Source organism: Lepidochelys olivacea (genome assembly GCF_965140295.1).
Source record: "Lepidochelys olivacea isolate rLepOli2 genome assembly, chromosome: 2".
NCBI classification, from domain to species: domain Eukaryota; kingdom Metazoa; phylum Chordata; order Testudines; family Cheloniidae; genus Lepidochelys; species Lepidochelys olivacea.
Window position 1 is genome coordinate 16,473,956 of NC_140412.1, and position 16,451 is coordinate 16,490,406.

At 40.3% G+C, this 16,451-nt stretch overlaps 1 protein-coding gene across 12 annotated transcripts in view; it reads right to left on the reverse strand.

Moving 5' to 3' along the window:
- The window catches only part of PHF20L1 (PHD finger protein 20 like 1), an 87,789-nt gene that overhangs the window by 54,973 nt on the left and 16,365 nt on the right, over nucleotides 1-16,451 (reverse strand). For 10 of the 12 annotated variants that reach the window (XM_084619722.1, XM_084619720.1, XM_084619727.1 and 7 more), the window contains exons 3-6: nucleotides 9,093-9,264; nucleotides 7,772-7,856; nucleotides 6,674-6,762; nucleotides 3,493-3,555 (exon numbers count right to left, since the gene is read on the reverse strand). In XM_084619722.1, the coding sequence (XP_084475848.1) occupies nucleotides 3,493-3,555; nucleotides 6,674-6,762; nucleotides 7,772-7,856; nucleotides 9,093-9,264 (409 nt within the window). The remainder of the gene's footprint in view (nucleotides 1-3,492; nucleotides 3,556-6,673; nucleotides 6,763-7,771; nucleotides 7,857-9,092; nucleotides 9,265-16,451) is intronic. The other 2 variants (XM_084619719.1, XM_084619725.1) reach the window with 1 other exon arrangement.

Genomic DNA, 16,451 nt, shown 5'->3' on the forward strand with positions numbered 1-16,451 from the left:
CTGTATTCAATTTTCAAGCTTCATCCAATAATCTCAAATGGCTCTATAAACAGCAATTAACTGTCACAATCCACCTGCAAGGTAGGAAGAGATTACTATCATTTTAGAGATGGGTAGGTAAACTGGCACACAGGGAATTCAAGTGACTTGCCCTTGGCCACACAGTGAATCTAGGTGTCTTGACCCAGATCCCCTCTTCTAACGACTTGACAACTCTACCACAGTAAGCCAATTGTCTTAACATCTTGCAGCAGTGTTTTCCATGGAAACATTTTGTTACAATTTGAATGAATGAAAACAATTGAACATATTTTTAAACTTTTTGAAATAAAAGATTTATTGACCACATGACTGTTTGATCTCATTAATGTTTTATATCTGTATGTTCATATGTTATGTTTAAATTGTACTGTGTGTGCATGTGCATGTGTGTGAAATATGGATTATAAATATCCCTAGAGCAAAGACCACATTTTCTTCTCTGTTTGGTGGAGACAGCGCTCAGTAAGTAATCAAGTATTTCCTTTATTCATTTAAAATGTGCTGAATTTAATCTGGATTATTTCTTTGTTAGTGTATTATGGAATACATTAAAAAACAATACCTGATTGGCTTTCACTCTTCCAATCATACTTGACTTATTTCTAAACTAGACAATTGCAATCCTTTTAATCTCTTTACATATGGAAACCTCTCCATCCAGTACCTCTACCATTTTTTCCAATTACCATTCAGTGGACCTTTTCTATTTTCTGTGCCCCCTTTAAGGTGTCATGAGGACATATCTTCAGTTAAAATCTTTTTCTGCATTATTCTCTATCCCTTCTTCATACAACCCAACCGTTAATTTATATTTCTACCACTTTTCTGCACTGAATATGCATCTCCACTGCGTAATCAACTACACATTTTGTGACGGTGATAGTTTCAACACACCAATAGTAAGCAAGGTCCCTTTTTCAGGAATTAGACAGTGATGCAAGAAGATCAGGTAACTTTCCTGTGACGTTGACTGTTTCTTCTCTATAACATTACACCTCTATCCCGATATAATGCTGTCCTCGGGAGCCAAAAAAAATCTTACCGCGTTATAGGTGAAACCATGTCATACCAAACTTGCTTTTGATCCACCGGAGCGTGCAGCCCCGCCCCCTCGGAGCGCTGCTTTACTGTGTTATATCAGGTCGCGTTATATTGGGGTAGAGGTGTATTTGCTTCACATTCTCCCCTTATCCTGCGGTCCCCCAGGATAAGTTAGTTATGCATGTGTCTGAATATCATTAACTTAGAATTCACCTCCACAGATTTAGATACCACCAACTACACATATTGAAAAGACAAAGCCCCTACCCCAAAGAGTTTCCAGTATGAATCTCTTCTGAGCTAACCTACGAAACTAACTGTAAAAGTGTAGACATGTGGATCTTCAACAACGTATACTATACTCATTTGTGCCCGGTCACAAAATTGAAGAAATCTTTCATTTGGTGCAGCTTCATATAGTAGCATTATTATTTATACAGCACCAGAGATATGGATGGTACCTTATAGATGGGAAAGAAAAGACAATTCTAGTAACAAAGAGCTTACAATGCAAGAGACACAACATAGGAAAACAACAGTAAAAAGGAGAAAGGGAGAGAGAATGTCATGAAGACACTTGTAGTTTATGTATGCTGGTAGACCCCCTTCTGTGATTTATATTTAAATGTGTATTTACTTAGTGCAGTTTAGGTAAACAAGTTGATAGATGTGAGCATGTGATGGAACGTACAGATCCTTGGTGCCCCATAGGTGGCACTGCATGAGTGATGTCCGTAAGTGGGGGTCCTGCTGAGTCACACAGTAGCATGGTGATTTGGGTTAAATCCCAACAAGGTTTCTAAGGTCAGGCTTTCAAATTCCCATAGGAAAGTGCCACCCTGAGAGGAGGGTGACTGGGGCTTGGTTTCTACCTTTACTTGTGCACAAGTTTTTTTTAAGCCCAGGCCATACAAGGTTTTGGAGATGCAGGTAAGAAGGAACCACATAGAGACTGCATGACTAGAAGCCAAGACAGGAAGGTCTGGAGACAAGAACTGTCCTATTTATATTGTTCTGTGTTTAAAGACTGTTATACACAATGAAGGAAACTGGCCAGAGACTTCGCTAGTCTATTTTTATTTTGGTTGAGTGCCCTATGACAGATCATTTCATGTGTAAGAAACTAAGGGATGTAATCTTCTCTTGATAAGCACAGAAATTCCTGTTCAGAAAGAAACCGTCTTCAAATGTAAGCTCAGAGTTTATTTACAACCTTTTATAAAACTTGTATAAGGAAAAATAAAGAGAAGAAGAAGAAAGGTGGACTCTAAATCTGAATGAGTTTGAAGTCTTTCTTGAATTGGGATTGTTACCTGGTCTCTAACGTAACAGCCAGCCACAATACTGAGATGTAGCCAGACTCAGTAACCTGTCATTCAAATAATTTTAATCATATCAGTAACAGCAGCTTTTTTGGCATGCACTGTGTATACAAATCCCAAGATCCAGTTACTACCAAGTTAGAACAGAGCAATCTCAAGTACAGTTCTCCTGAAATAAGTTCATCCCCTTCCTCCCCAGTGCTCTGAGTAGCCATTATGAATCACTTTGTTCTGATTACCCATTGCCTTCAGAATTCCCTATGATCAAACCACAGCAAACATGGCGGCCTCCGCTTCTAAGCCACAATGTTCACCCCAAATGACCTTTTTTCCCTTCAGTATTTCCTCCTTGCCACTTAAAGAAGGCTTAGTTCCTTTCTTTCTCCTCCTATCCCCACTACAAACATTTTTTTAATTAACCTGTCCAGGGCTATATGGGATAACAGAGTAATAGGAAGCAGTCAGGAGATAAAGCAGCAGTTGTGGTTTTGGACAAATGGATGGAATTCTGAGAAAAGTCAATGCAAACCATACAGTCATTACAAAAATCAGATCAACTAAGCCAAACTTCAGGAAACTGCATAATAAAGAAATAAGTTAGTAGGAACCATCCAGCATACCTATATATTGATTGGCTAGAACAACTGCATTTTAATAATCATATAACTGCAACAGTGGGAAGGCAAAAAGCAGTAGCATTTCTAAAATCCATCCCTTCTGCCAACACCTGGATTTATGTCCTGCCACCTCTCTCTTCAGCTATCACAACTACCACCTCTTTACTTCTGTGTCTTCCTCTTCTGGCACTCCTACTACATTACCCCTCCCACCACGCACATCCACACCCACACCCACACCCATACACCCCTTTCTAGTTCACTGGCTGTTTCTAAATCAAGACTGGATTCCTTGCTCTCACATTCAACACCTGATACAGCTCTGCCCTACCTACATCTATGATCTCAGGTCTTGTTTTCTCCTATCATCTCTTCTTTGTCTCTGTCCCAATTGTGCCTTTTTTCCTCAGCTTCCTCTTCCTATGTACCAAGTTCCCTCCCTCTCCTTCAAATCCCTCCTCAAAACTCACTTCTTTTGGTTCGATTTCCGTCACTAATCTCAGCTCCGGCGCTATCTGCTCCCTCTCGCGCGCCTAATTATATTGAAGATAAAACAAAAAAACATGAAACAGAACAAATAAGTTATCTGAATTATTTGTAAGTACTCCCCAAGGGCAGTTTTCATTCTCCCCCTTTTCCATTTCTTCTCTTCCCCATCTCTGTTGCATTTCTGTCTAAATTTTAAAACGTAGCTAATCCAAGCAGGAACCTGGTCTGTACTCTCCATATAAATAAGAATACAAAAATGTTTGTATAATTTTTGTTTTTGCCTTTCCACCCTCACAGCTGAAACTTTTGAATACACACAAATATTGTAGTATTAAAAAAAATTTACTTAGAATGTTACAAGTTCTACAGTATCACTCACTTTAAAGAGACAATGTGAACTTAAAATCACATTTCCATCTGAAAATATTACACCTATTTTTGTTACAAATAACTCCAAAGATTACTGGAGTAGAAAAATCAAAGAATAGTCTCTTCTTCAGTGTGCTCAATTTGTGCATTTGACAGTACTTTGGGTATAACCACTTTCACTGTTCTAATGGTCACTTGCATCACTCATGCACTGCTCTTAGGTACACACAAGAGACGACACAAGTAACAAGGGGAGCAGAAAAAATCCTTATACAAAAATGTTAATGAAAGTTATATTTTATATGGACTCACTATTTTAAAGGTGATAGAAAATGAATTTGTAGGCAACTTTTAGTGAATTAAAAATATCAAAACATTGCCTCTGTAATTCTCACGTCAGCTTGCACACTAATGGACAAAATTATTTTTGCGGACATTCAACATTTTCAGAAAAAAACGTTGCATGTTAATACCTTACTATTATTTTAAAAGTAATACAATTTTAAACCTAAATGCCAACTCTCTCAGGGTGCGGTTTCTATACAAGCATTTGGGGGGGAAAAGGGAGGGCAGGAGGGGGAGAAATTCCAACAGGAAAAAGGTTCTGGGTCTGAATTTAACAAATAGTATCACAGGTTCATCTGATGCATGACTTTCATACCAAATTATGTTGGGGGGGGGGGGGGTTGTCTTCTTTGAGAAATCATACAAAAACCTATGCCTGTCCAATAATTCCTGGTAAGTGCCTTCTTTTAGAATAAAAGAACAGTTTTAGTTTGAAACAAAGCTTAGTCTTAGATAACTTTGACCTTCAAACCAATCTTAGGTTGTATTTTTATTTTTACAACACAAATACTTCTGAAATAAAGATGGATATTTTTTGCCATAGCAGAATAGATTTACCTAGCCTCCTGTCCAGCAGTTAGACTACTACTTAAAAAATGAAACCCAAAGCCTGCTTTGAGACCAAGAGATTTGTACTCCTGCCTCTGATTTTGGGGATTTAGAAATGTCAAAGTTAATCTCATCTTTCATTTTAAATGTGAACGTTTTCTAGCCCGTGTAGAAATCAAAATTAATTGCCAAAAATACAAGTTTGTCCCAGTGATTATTCCTCAAGATCTCCACTACAGCCACTCAGGTTTGGCATCAGACACATGAAATCCAACATCACAAGTGTCTCAATATTTGAAGAAAAGCAGAATAATTTTTTGTGTTTATAAGAGTGCCATTTGGGCTGCCATCTATGGCACTAACACTCCTATAGACTTCCTCCCAGTTACTGACTTGTTGTTTCAACTGAGTTTTTGTTTCTCTGCTGAGAAGCCAAAGTGGCCTTTAGCTACAGAGTAGTATCTCAATAGTGCAACAGACAACATGATTTAGTGGAACAAGCAAAGGTTTGAGAGCAAGGAACTTCTAAACTCTAATCCAAGCTCACTGTTCTTCTTTATTCAAGTTGCAACTTCCCTGCCTAAGTTTCCCTATTTGTAAAATCAAATGAAATAATATTTAACGTCTTACCTCATTGGGTTATACACATTAATGTTTGTACAGAAACTCAACAGAATGCACATAACCATCCAGCAAGAGGCTGACGGTAATGTGAGTAGGGATTTCTGTGCTTAACTATTTAAAAAAAAAAGGATTAAAGTCTGAAGGTGCCCCAAATAATCCATTGCCTGTCCGTCTCCAAAGTCCTAACATTCTTTGTGTGATTGTCATATCATGATTTAAAGCTATCAGTTACACAGAAGCATGCACAAATTATTGTTTAAAAGGCCCTCCCATTTCTCCATTTGCAAATAGTCATATAAAAACCAAACCCAGTAATTTATTCATTTTTATAAGTCATTTTCCAGAGCAGATTAGACATTTGAATTCTGCTCTTCCAAGTAAAAACAATTTCTTGAAAAACTGGGGACTATAACTATTTGCGTTTTATCAAATTTACTTGCTCCTTTTAGCAAGTTTCGACAATCATTTCATTTTTTTAAAAAATAGCTAAAATTTCTCATTACCAGTACAATTATTTTAAAAAGATTAGGAGGACTTGTGGCACTTTAGAGACTAACAAATTTATTTGAGCATAAGCTTTCATGAGCTACAGCTCACTTCAAATCAGGCTTCATACAAACTTGAAGACTGGATAAAACTTGGATAAAATTCCTAAGTATTTAAGTTAAAATCCTGCTATTTATCTTAGATTTTATCTCTGTATCTCATAACCTGCCTCCCTTCCTGGTTGGGTGCTACTCTCTTCTGTGACGGCATTGAGACTGTCACAGATAGAAGAATATCTGCCCATTTTGGCACAGGGAGATAAAAAAATGAACTAACTCTGAATTAATAGAAGAAAGTGGTAGAAATCTGACATTGTAACAAATCCACCAGCAGCGGCCCACTGATGGGCTAAGGCCTCTTCTAAAAGGTCATAAAGGAGGAGAGAACCTGTTAGCCCCTATGTCGTCCTGGGTTGGGACCACTGGAAAGAGAATGGTCAGGGAACAGATGAGCCAGTGAGGAGAGCATACTGCACTCAGAGGTTTCATAATTGAGAGGAGATCACTAGCACAGCACATGCTAGGGCATCCCCTGAAGTTAAGAACTGGTGAACCAACATACTGAGGGACCTAAAGAGAAGGCAGCAGTAAGTTTAAAATCATTTGTGTTACATGACCCTTCCTGCATGGGGCATTCAGCAGATAATTTGTTCTCAGGTCACTGTTAATACCACATGCCCTGTTTAGTAGTCAACACAAACAAGCAAGAAAAGACACCTAATATCCTCACCTGCCCTTTGGCATCCTCAGGCATAGATTTGATATGCATCCTTTTTAGACATCGAATAACTCCATCATAGAACTGTACTGTGAAGGTTCCTAAAACAGGATTGATGCAATCACTATGAGTAGTTAGAAACATACGTACCTCACTACTTCCCCAAAATGCTACAAATACACAGTCATTTCAGACCCGGTCCTGTATGTGACATCAGTGAGTGCTTCGGCTCTGCAAATACTATAGGACTGAGCATCTATTTAAAATTCTTCCCTTTATAGTTACAGTCACATATCCTCCTTGGATACATCAAGATTAAAAGGGACACAATCAAGACAGAAGTGCTTAAAAAACCCTCTTTACTCACAATGAAAAACTCAGTGTTGAGTTCGTTACTGAGATAAGTGTTTGTGGTTTCAGGACCTTGGACAGTTGTACTACAACTGTAAAACCTATTTTATATGATTACATTTCTCACAGCTTGGACAATAAGTAATGCTTCATTTTTGTTTATAAATTTCCAATTTATTAATCCAATGATGCCATGTATTATCAGTACATTTAAACCCACACCCAAAAACAATTTTCATTCATTTTTAAATACAATAAAAGCATTGCAATAGATATAAAATCAAAACAATGCAAACGTCAAACTACTTTAAATTTTATGCCTAAGTTAGCTGGCATTTTCCTTTTAATATTGCATTTATCTTATTTCACTGATTACCAAAGCTCAAAAATGAGATTTTGAATGTTTTCTAGAAGAATTGAGGTACTGTAAGCATATAAGTATAAACCCAAACCAACCGTACTGTGAAGGGTTCTATAATAGTGAGGCAAGGATGTTCATCTCACTACTATAAATGAAAGTTACATTACTACTGAGTGGAGGAGGTACCCCAAGTTTTTAAATTCATAGAAATAAAAGATGATAAATGCTCACTAGATCAAACCCATTCCTCCCCTCATAGAATAGCAATGCTTCCAACAGTATGTTTAACATAGTGAATAAAACCGTATGTAAACACATTTTGATTTTAAACAGATAATAGCAGTGTTCCTGGTAAACAAAGAGAAGTACTTACAGATGCATTGTATTTATATACATACCCTCCTTGTTAATTGCTTCAATCTTAGCAGGGTAATATCGACAGTCTGTCCAACGAGCTAGCACCTCTTCTCCAGGTTTAAAATCCTATTTTAAACAATTTTAACTGTTAATATCTTGCCCTGCAAACCTTTCCTAAACAAACTTAAGCTTTATAACTTAGCGATATTTTCCTTGAAAAAAAATTAATACCATTAGGTTTGAAAGAATTCAATATTTACTTTTTATAACTTTGACAGATAATATTGATCTTTATTTTTAAATATTTTTAAAATGTTTATTGATCAAAACTTTGACATTTCTTGGAAGTGGGGGGTGTCAGAATTATTTAAAGACAGTAGCTGCTGACATTCATAAAGTTAAAGCTTTATAACTGTTAAAACACAAATTACCTACATCACATGTCAAAATATACAAATTAAAATTTACAAAGTAAATATCCTTAAGTTCTCAAGCAGCATTTTTCTTTTTTTTTAAACTTTGCCTATGTGTAAATTTTGATCTTAGGGCTGTCAAGCGATTAACAATAATAGAATACCATTTATCCAAAAATATTTAAATGTTTTCTACATTTTCAAATATATTGGATTTCAATTACAACACAGAATACAAATATGAATCTTTACCGCACCTGGCATGTAAATACTTTGCAATGCCAGCTACAAAAGTGCCATGCAAATGCCTGTTCTCACTTTCTAGTGACATTGTAAATAAGAAGAGGGCAGCATTATCTCCTGTATATGTAAACAAACTTGTTTGTCTTAGCAATTGGTTGAAGGAGACATAGGACTGAATGGACCTGTAGGCGATAAAGTTTTACATTGTTTTGTTTTTGAGCGCAGTTATGTAACCAAGAAAAATTCTTTTTAAAAAAATCTATATATGTAAGTTGCATTTTCATGACAATGGACTGCACTACAGTACTTGTTTGAGGTGAATTGAAAAATACTTTATTTTTACAGTGCAAATATTTGTAATCAAAAATAATATACACTTTGATTTCAGTTACAACACAGAATATAATATGTATGAATATGTAGAAAAACATCCAAAATATTTAATAAATTTCAGTTAGTGTTCTATTGTTTAACAGTGCGATTAAAACTGCGATTAATCAAGATTAATTTTTTTGAGTTAATCACGAGAGATAACTGTGATTAATCGACAGCCCTAATTATCACTGATGGAAATATTTTTTCGTCTGTTTGTGTTTTTATGGCAAAATTGATGTTTACAGGCATTAACTGATAAAAATCTAACCCTTCCAAGCCTAAATAAAATAATTTACACAAGGAGTCAGAAAAAAATTATCTTCCTACTTACAACAAATTCATCATCATCTTTTAGCCCTTCTTTCCTTAGTGCTGGTCGTTCCAGGGGTCGTAATCTATTGCTGTCCCAATAAATCCACTCATCATAGCGATGACTCCAACGTTCAAAATGGACCAACATCTTCCCCTCTTCATAGTCTATCTTCTCAATGCGAGATGGATACCTTGAACAACAACAAAAGGAAAGGTGTCAATTGTGCAACTTTTTCCAGCAATGTTTTTCATAAAGACGTATTCATGTAACAGTTTAAACTACTTTGGTGGTGTTAGCTGCACCAACATTTTGTACTAAGAATTAGTTTGGATCTGAAAGAAGTTTTAAACAGGTAAAATTGTTGATATGACAATACCTAGCTGCAAAACCTCTACATTCATTAAAAGTGGGTGTGAAAATTCAGATTTAAGGATCAAACTGCTAGGTAATGTTAAGATGGATGCCTTATTTGGGTTAAATATTGGAAGTTTCATGCTTAGCTTTGTATTCATAATTTTGTTGATTAAAGCAAGGAAAAAAGGGTTTGTTTCTTTTGCTTGAGAGATAGAGGGGTGGTGAATTGGCTTTAAAAAAATTAATTCATTACTCTTAATCTGCATAATAAATGTTCCACATACTTGCTTCATTGATTTCAGACAAATCCAAGCTGCTGACTAATCAAAAACAATTGGAGTTGATAGAACATCCCTTTTGAATCAAAGCGGCTGGCTAATTTGCAGCTCAGAGCCACGGACTTTGTCGCTACTGAATCTAATGAACGGTCATTTTTCAATATTAATATTTTTTAAATTGCACATTTATTAAAACAAAAACACCAGTATTAATTAAGGACTGTAGGTTCTAGTTGCCCCTCAAACTTTACATATAATCGGTAGAACCAACTACGTGTGACTCTCAATCAGAACAACTCTTCATCATCTGAAGTTAGAATTTAACATGGATTTTAATTACCCCCTACTTTGGGATATGTATAACCAAAATGATTAAGTTTGGCGAAAAGACTTCCCATTTTTTCAAATCTTTAGCTTCTGTGGAAATAAATAATGATCAGACTGGTGCATTTAGATTCCACAGGAATCCAAGCCACATTATTTAGCTTTGAATTTCTAAGGGCTATTTTGGCTTTAGGAAGCCACTAGTTGGGCAGAAATAAGGCAATATCTAGTCTTCTCACAGAATGTCTACCATCAATATAACCGGATTACATTATTTCAGTTCCATAAAATCCATACAAGGTTGGTGTGCTGAAATTCAGCTGATTTATTTTTTTACGAAAAAAAAAAGAGAGAGAATACATAAATAGATCTGAAAACATAAAGAACCTTCTAAAACTATCCGGTGGATTTTTTTAAGTTTAAGAAATTTCCTCCCAAGTTAATATTTTGGGAATCAAGGTTTAACGTAGAAACAATTTCTTGGGAAGTTCTACACTTCCAAAAAACAGGAGTGACAATGGAACAGAAGAGGACAGAGCTACTGAAACATTTATTAAAAAGAAATGTTACAGTGAAAGGAAGGCTGTCTATTTCCAAAACAGGAGACTCAATCTACGTTCTGCAACAATGACAATGTTCCCTCAACATTAAAGGGTGGCAGCTGCTGCAGTCATTTTCTATTCCTACTGCATATTCCCTTACCCTGAAGCTCTGTGCCACCGGATATTGAAAGAGATATTATCAACTTTTTTATTTTCAAATTTCTGACAAAGCAACCTTTAAACAGTAAATCCTAATTTAAAAAAACAAACAAAAGCTTTCTATGAAGTTTAGGGATTTTCTTCTTCCCTGCTGCTTATCAAATTATTTTTCAGCAAATGTCAGCAGACAGACAGCGCAATACATGCCTGGGCCTGTCTCAATTCCCTCCTCTCTCTGTGCTCATTCCCGTCTACCTTTTCTTCAACATCAGCAACAAAGGTCTCCCAATATCTAAACTCCAGACCTGCAGAAGGATTCCAGGGTGTGAAGAACTCCCATCTCACTTGCAATTACCCGATTCTATTTTCCAGATTCCAATTGTTCCCTGGTCCCAGGAAGGTCTCTAGGAAAGGAAGAAACTCTTCCCAGATATCAAATTTATATCACTTCCTGATCTCATGTGGGAAGGAAACATAGCTTTCCATTCCCAAAGCAGACAGTGTGTGTCCTCATCTAGACATTGTTCCTATACAATGCCCCTTCCCTATTTTGTATTGTTCTGTGGCTGGTAGATTTAGTTCTCTGGCTACTAGCTGTCTTGTAAAATTTCCAAGCCCTACTGGGGTGCATATATTGGTCTGAGCAGAACAGAGGGAGGGATAAACTGGTGAAATACAGAAGTGACCATGCTTTTGGGAGAAGTGGAAAACAATAGGAAAGGCACAAATTGTAAATGAGGCAGTAGAGAACATAGTATATGGAAAAAAGAAGGCGAGAGGAAGATGACACTAAAGACAACTTAGTAAAAGGTGCACCAGTATCTAATACAGAACAAAAAAAAATGAAAGACTGAAGCCAGAGATATAACAAAAAATAAGATGATGTAAGTAGGATTGGTCGAGTATTATTCAGAAAATCTATTACTTGAACAAAACCAGTGATGTTTGTTGAATATCATCATCAACAAATATATTTTTCCGCCAGTTGATCAGCTTTAGCTGTAAGATACATTTTAACAAGTTATTAGCTAGAAAAGTGACTGACAGTATTCTTATTGTTAATATCTTATACTGAAATAAATGTTACATTTAAACATAATGCTGTGAATTTATAAGGGATACCATTCCTCTGGGGTGAGAGGAGTGTAGCTAGCTAGCTGGCTGGCTGCATTCCTCTGGGGTCAGAGGCGTGCAGCTGGCTGATTAGCCCTGCCCACACCTGAGAAGAGAGCTGGAACTTAGTTACAGTATAAAAGAGGACAGCAGGAAATGCGGGGGCAGGGGAGCATCCTGGGCCACCTTGGTCTCTATAGGCTTATTGAAACAAATTTCAGTTAGAGTCATCCCTTAATGGAGCATGCCCACAGGAGGTAGCTCAACAGCTCCAGGCCTTAGCTACCCAATGGCTATACCAAGATGGTGGTGGAGCTCATGGACAGTATTGTCTTGGAACAATACCTGCACATTCTCCCTGTGGCAGTTCAAACACATCTGCTGTGGAGGAAGTGGAGACAACCGAAAGGTTCTCGGAGGCAGAATTGCCTAGGAGTTAGAAGGCAAGTCTAACTGTAGGCCATCCACACTTAGCCCTGGTCTACACTAGGACTTTAGGTCGAATTTAGCAGCGTTAAATCGATGTAAACCTGCACCGGTCCACACAATGAAGCCCTTTATTTCGACTTAAAGGGCTCTTAAAATCGATTTCCTTACTCCACCCCTGACAAGTGGATTAGCGCTTAAATCGACGTTGCCGGCTCGAATTTGGGGTACTGTGGACACAATTCGATGGTATTGGCCTCCGGGAGCTATCCCAGAGTGCTCCATTATGACCACTCTGGACAGCACTCTCAACTCAGATGCACTGGCCAGGTAGACAGGAAAAGAACTGCGAACTTTTGAATCTCATTTCCTGTTTGGCCAGGGGGCAAGCTGCAGGTGACCATGCAGAGCTCATCAGCACAGGTGACCATGATGGAGTCCCAGAATCGCAAAAGAGCTCCAGCATGGACCGAACGGGAGGTACGGGATCTGATCGCTGTTTGGGGAGAGGAATCCGTGCTATCAGAACTCCGTTCCAGTTTTCGAAATGCCAAAACCTTTGTCAAAATCTCCCAGGGCATGAAGGACAGAGGCCATAACAGGGACCCGAAGCAGTGCAGCGTGAAACTGAAGGAGCGGAGGCAAGCCTACCAGAAAACCAGAGAGGCGAACAGCCGCTCTGGGTCAGAGCCCCAAACATGCCGCTTCTATGATGAGCTGCATGCCATTTTAGGGGGTTCAGCCACCACTACCCCAGCCGTGTTGTTTGACTCCTTCAATGGAGATGGAGGCAATACAGAAGCAGGTTTTGGGGACGAAGATGATGATGAGGAGGAGGAGGTTGTAGATAGCTCACAGTAAGCAAGCGGAGAAACCGGTTTTCCCGACAGCCAGGAACTGTTTCTCACCCTAGACCTGGAGCCAGTACCCCCCCGAACCCACCCAAGGCTGCCTCCTGGACCCAGCAGGCGGAGAAGGGACCTCTGGTGAGTGTACCTTTTAAAATACTATACATGGTTTAAAAGCAAGCATGTGAAAGGATTACTTTGCCCTGGCATTTGCGGTTCTCCTAGATGTAGTCCTAAAGCCTTTGCAAAAGGTTTCTGGGGAGGGCAGCCTTATTGCGTCCTTCATGGTAGGACACTTTACCACTCCAGGCCAGTAACATACTCGGGAATCATTGTACAACAAAGCATTGCAGTGTATGTTTGCTGGCATTCAAACAACATCCGTTCTTTATCTCTCTGTGTTATCCTCAGAAGAGTGAGATATAATTCATGGTCACCTGGTTGAAATAGAGTGCTTTTCTTCAGGGGACACTCAGAGGAGCCCATTCCTGCTGGGTTGTTTGCCTGTGGCTAAACAGAAATGTTCCCCGCTGTTAGCCACAGGGAGGGGGGAAGGTTGAGGGGGTAGTCACGCGGTGGGAGGAGGCAAAATGCAACCTTGTAACGAAAGCACATGTGCTATGTATGTAATGTTAACAGCAAGGTTTACCCTGAAAGAGTGTAGCCACTGTTTTATAAAATGTGTCTTTTTAAATACCGCTGTCCCTTTTTTTTTCTCCACCAGCTGCATGTGTTTCAATGATCACAGGATCTTCTCCTTCCCAGAGGCTAGTGAAGCTTAGAAAGAAAAAAAAACGCACTCGCGATGAAATGTTCTCCGAGCTCATGCTGTCCTCCCACACTGACAGAGCACAGACGAATGCGTGGAGGCAAATAATGTCAGAGTGCAGGAAAGCACAAAATGACCAGGAGGAGAGGTGGAGGGCTGAAGAGAGTAAGTGGCGCGCTGAAGAGAGGGCTGAAGCTCAAATGTGGCGGCAGCGTGATGAGAGGAGGCAGGATTCAATGCTGAGGCTGCTGCAGGACCAAACCAGTATGCTCCAGTGTATGGTTGAGCTGCAGCAAAGGCAGCTGGAGCACAGACTGCCACTGCAGCCCCTCTGTAACCAACCGCCCTCCTCCCCAAGTTCCATAGCCTCCACACCCAGACGCCCAAGAACGCGGTGGGGGGGCCTCCGGCCAACCAGCCACTCCACCACAGAGGATTGCCCAAAAAAAAGAAGGCTGTCATTCAATAAATTTTGAAGTTGTAAACTTTTAAAGTGCTGTGCTTAAAGTGCTGTGTGGCATTTTCCTTCCCTCCTCCACCACCCCTCCTGGGCTACCTTGGTAGTCATCCCCCTATTTGTGTGATGAATGAATAAAGAATGCATGAATGTGAAGCAACAATGACTTTATTGCCTCTGCAAGCGGTGACTGAAGGGAGGAGGGGCGGGTGGTTAGCTTACAGGGAAGTAGAGTGAACCAAGGGGCGGGGGGTTTCATCAAGGAGAAACAAACAGAACTTTCACACCGTAGCCTGGCCAGTCATGAAACTGGTTTTCAAAGCTTCTCTGATGCGTACCGCGCCCTCCTGTGCTCTTCTAACCGCCCTGGTGTCTGGCTGCGCGTAACCAGCAGCCAGGCGATTTGCCTCAACCTCCCACCCCGCCATAAACGTCTCCCCCTTACTCTCACAGATATTGTGGAGCACACAGCAAGCAGTAATAACAGTGGGAATATTGGTTTCGCTGAGGTCTAAGCGAGTCAGTAAACTGCGCCAGCGCACCTTTAAACGTCCAAATGCACATTCTACCACCATTCTGCACTTGCTCAGCCTGTAGTTGAACAGCTCCTGACTACTGGCCAGGCTGCCTGTGTACGGCTTCATGAGCCATGGCATTAAGGGGTAGGCTGGGTCCCCAAGGATACGTATAGGCATTTCAACATCCCCAACAGTTATTTTCTGGTCTGGGAATAAAGTCCCTTCCTGCAGCTTTTGAAACAGACCAGAGTTCCTGAAGATGCGAGCATCATGCACCTTTCCCGGCCATCCCACGTTGATGTTGGTGAAACGTCCCTTGTGATCCACCAGAGCTTGCAGCACTATCGAAAAGTACCCCTTGCGGTTTATGTACCCCTTGCGGCTTGGTGCTCCGGTGCCAAGATAGGGATATGGGTTCCATCTATAGCCCCACCACAGTTAGGGAATCCCATTGCAGCAAAGCCATCCACTATGACCTGCACATTTCCCAGGGTCACTACCCTTGATATCAGCAGATCTTTGATTGCGTGGGCTACTTGCATCACAGCAGCCCCAACAGTAGATTTGCCCACTCCAAATTGATTCCCAACTGACCGGTAGCTGTGTGGCGTTGCAAGCTTCCACAGGGCTATTGCCACTCGCTTCTCAACTGTGAGGGCTGCTCTCATCTTGGTATTCATGCGCCTCAGGGCAGGGGAAAGCAAGTCACAAAGTTCCATGAAAGTGCCCTTACGCATGCGAAAGTTTCGCAGCCACTGGGAATCGTCCCAGACCTGCAACACTATGCGGTCCCACCAGTCTGTGCTTGTTTCCCGAGCCCAGAATTGGCGTTCCACAGCATGAACCTGCCCCATTAGCACCATGATGCATGCATTGGCAGGGCCCATGCTTTCAGAGAAATCTGTGTCCATGTCCTGATCACTCACGTGACCGCGCTGACATCGCCTCCTCGCCCGGTATCGCTTTGCCAGGTTCTGGTGCTGCATATACTGCTGGATAATGCGTGTGGTGTTTAATGTGCTCCTAATTGCCAAAGTGAGCTGAGCGGCCTCCATGCTTGCCTTGGTATGGCGTCCGCACAGAAAAAAGGCGCGGAACGATTGTCTGCCGTTGCTCTGACAGAGGGAGGGGCGACTGACGACACGGCTTACAGGGTTGGCTTCAGGGAGCTAAAATCAACAAAGGGGGTGTCTTTACATCAAGGAGTATTTCAGGCAGGACTTCACGGAGGGTTCCAATAAGAAATGGTGCACCTAAGTTATCGTTCTTATTGGAACAAGGAGGTTAGCCTGGCCTCTGATTGATACATGGCTAGATTTACCTCGCTGCACCTTCTCTGTGAGTGACTGCAGTGTGACCTAGAGGAATGAGTCCCCTAGACAGGGGAGGAGGCAAATGAGTACAAAACAAATCTGGTCTATTTCTTGTTTTGACCCACTCCATCTATCTTTTACATCTTTGGCTTGCAGCAGACGGTGCAGAAGGACTGCATGCCATCCACATCTCATGGCTGCTCGGCAGAAGATGGTACAGTACGACTGCTAGCAGTCCATATCGCCTGCCCGCTCACCATAAGATGGTTCAATAGG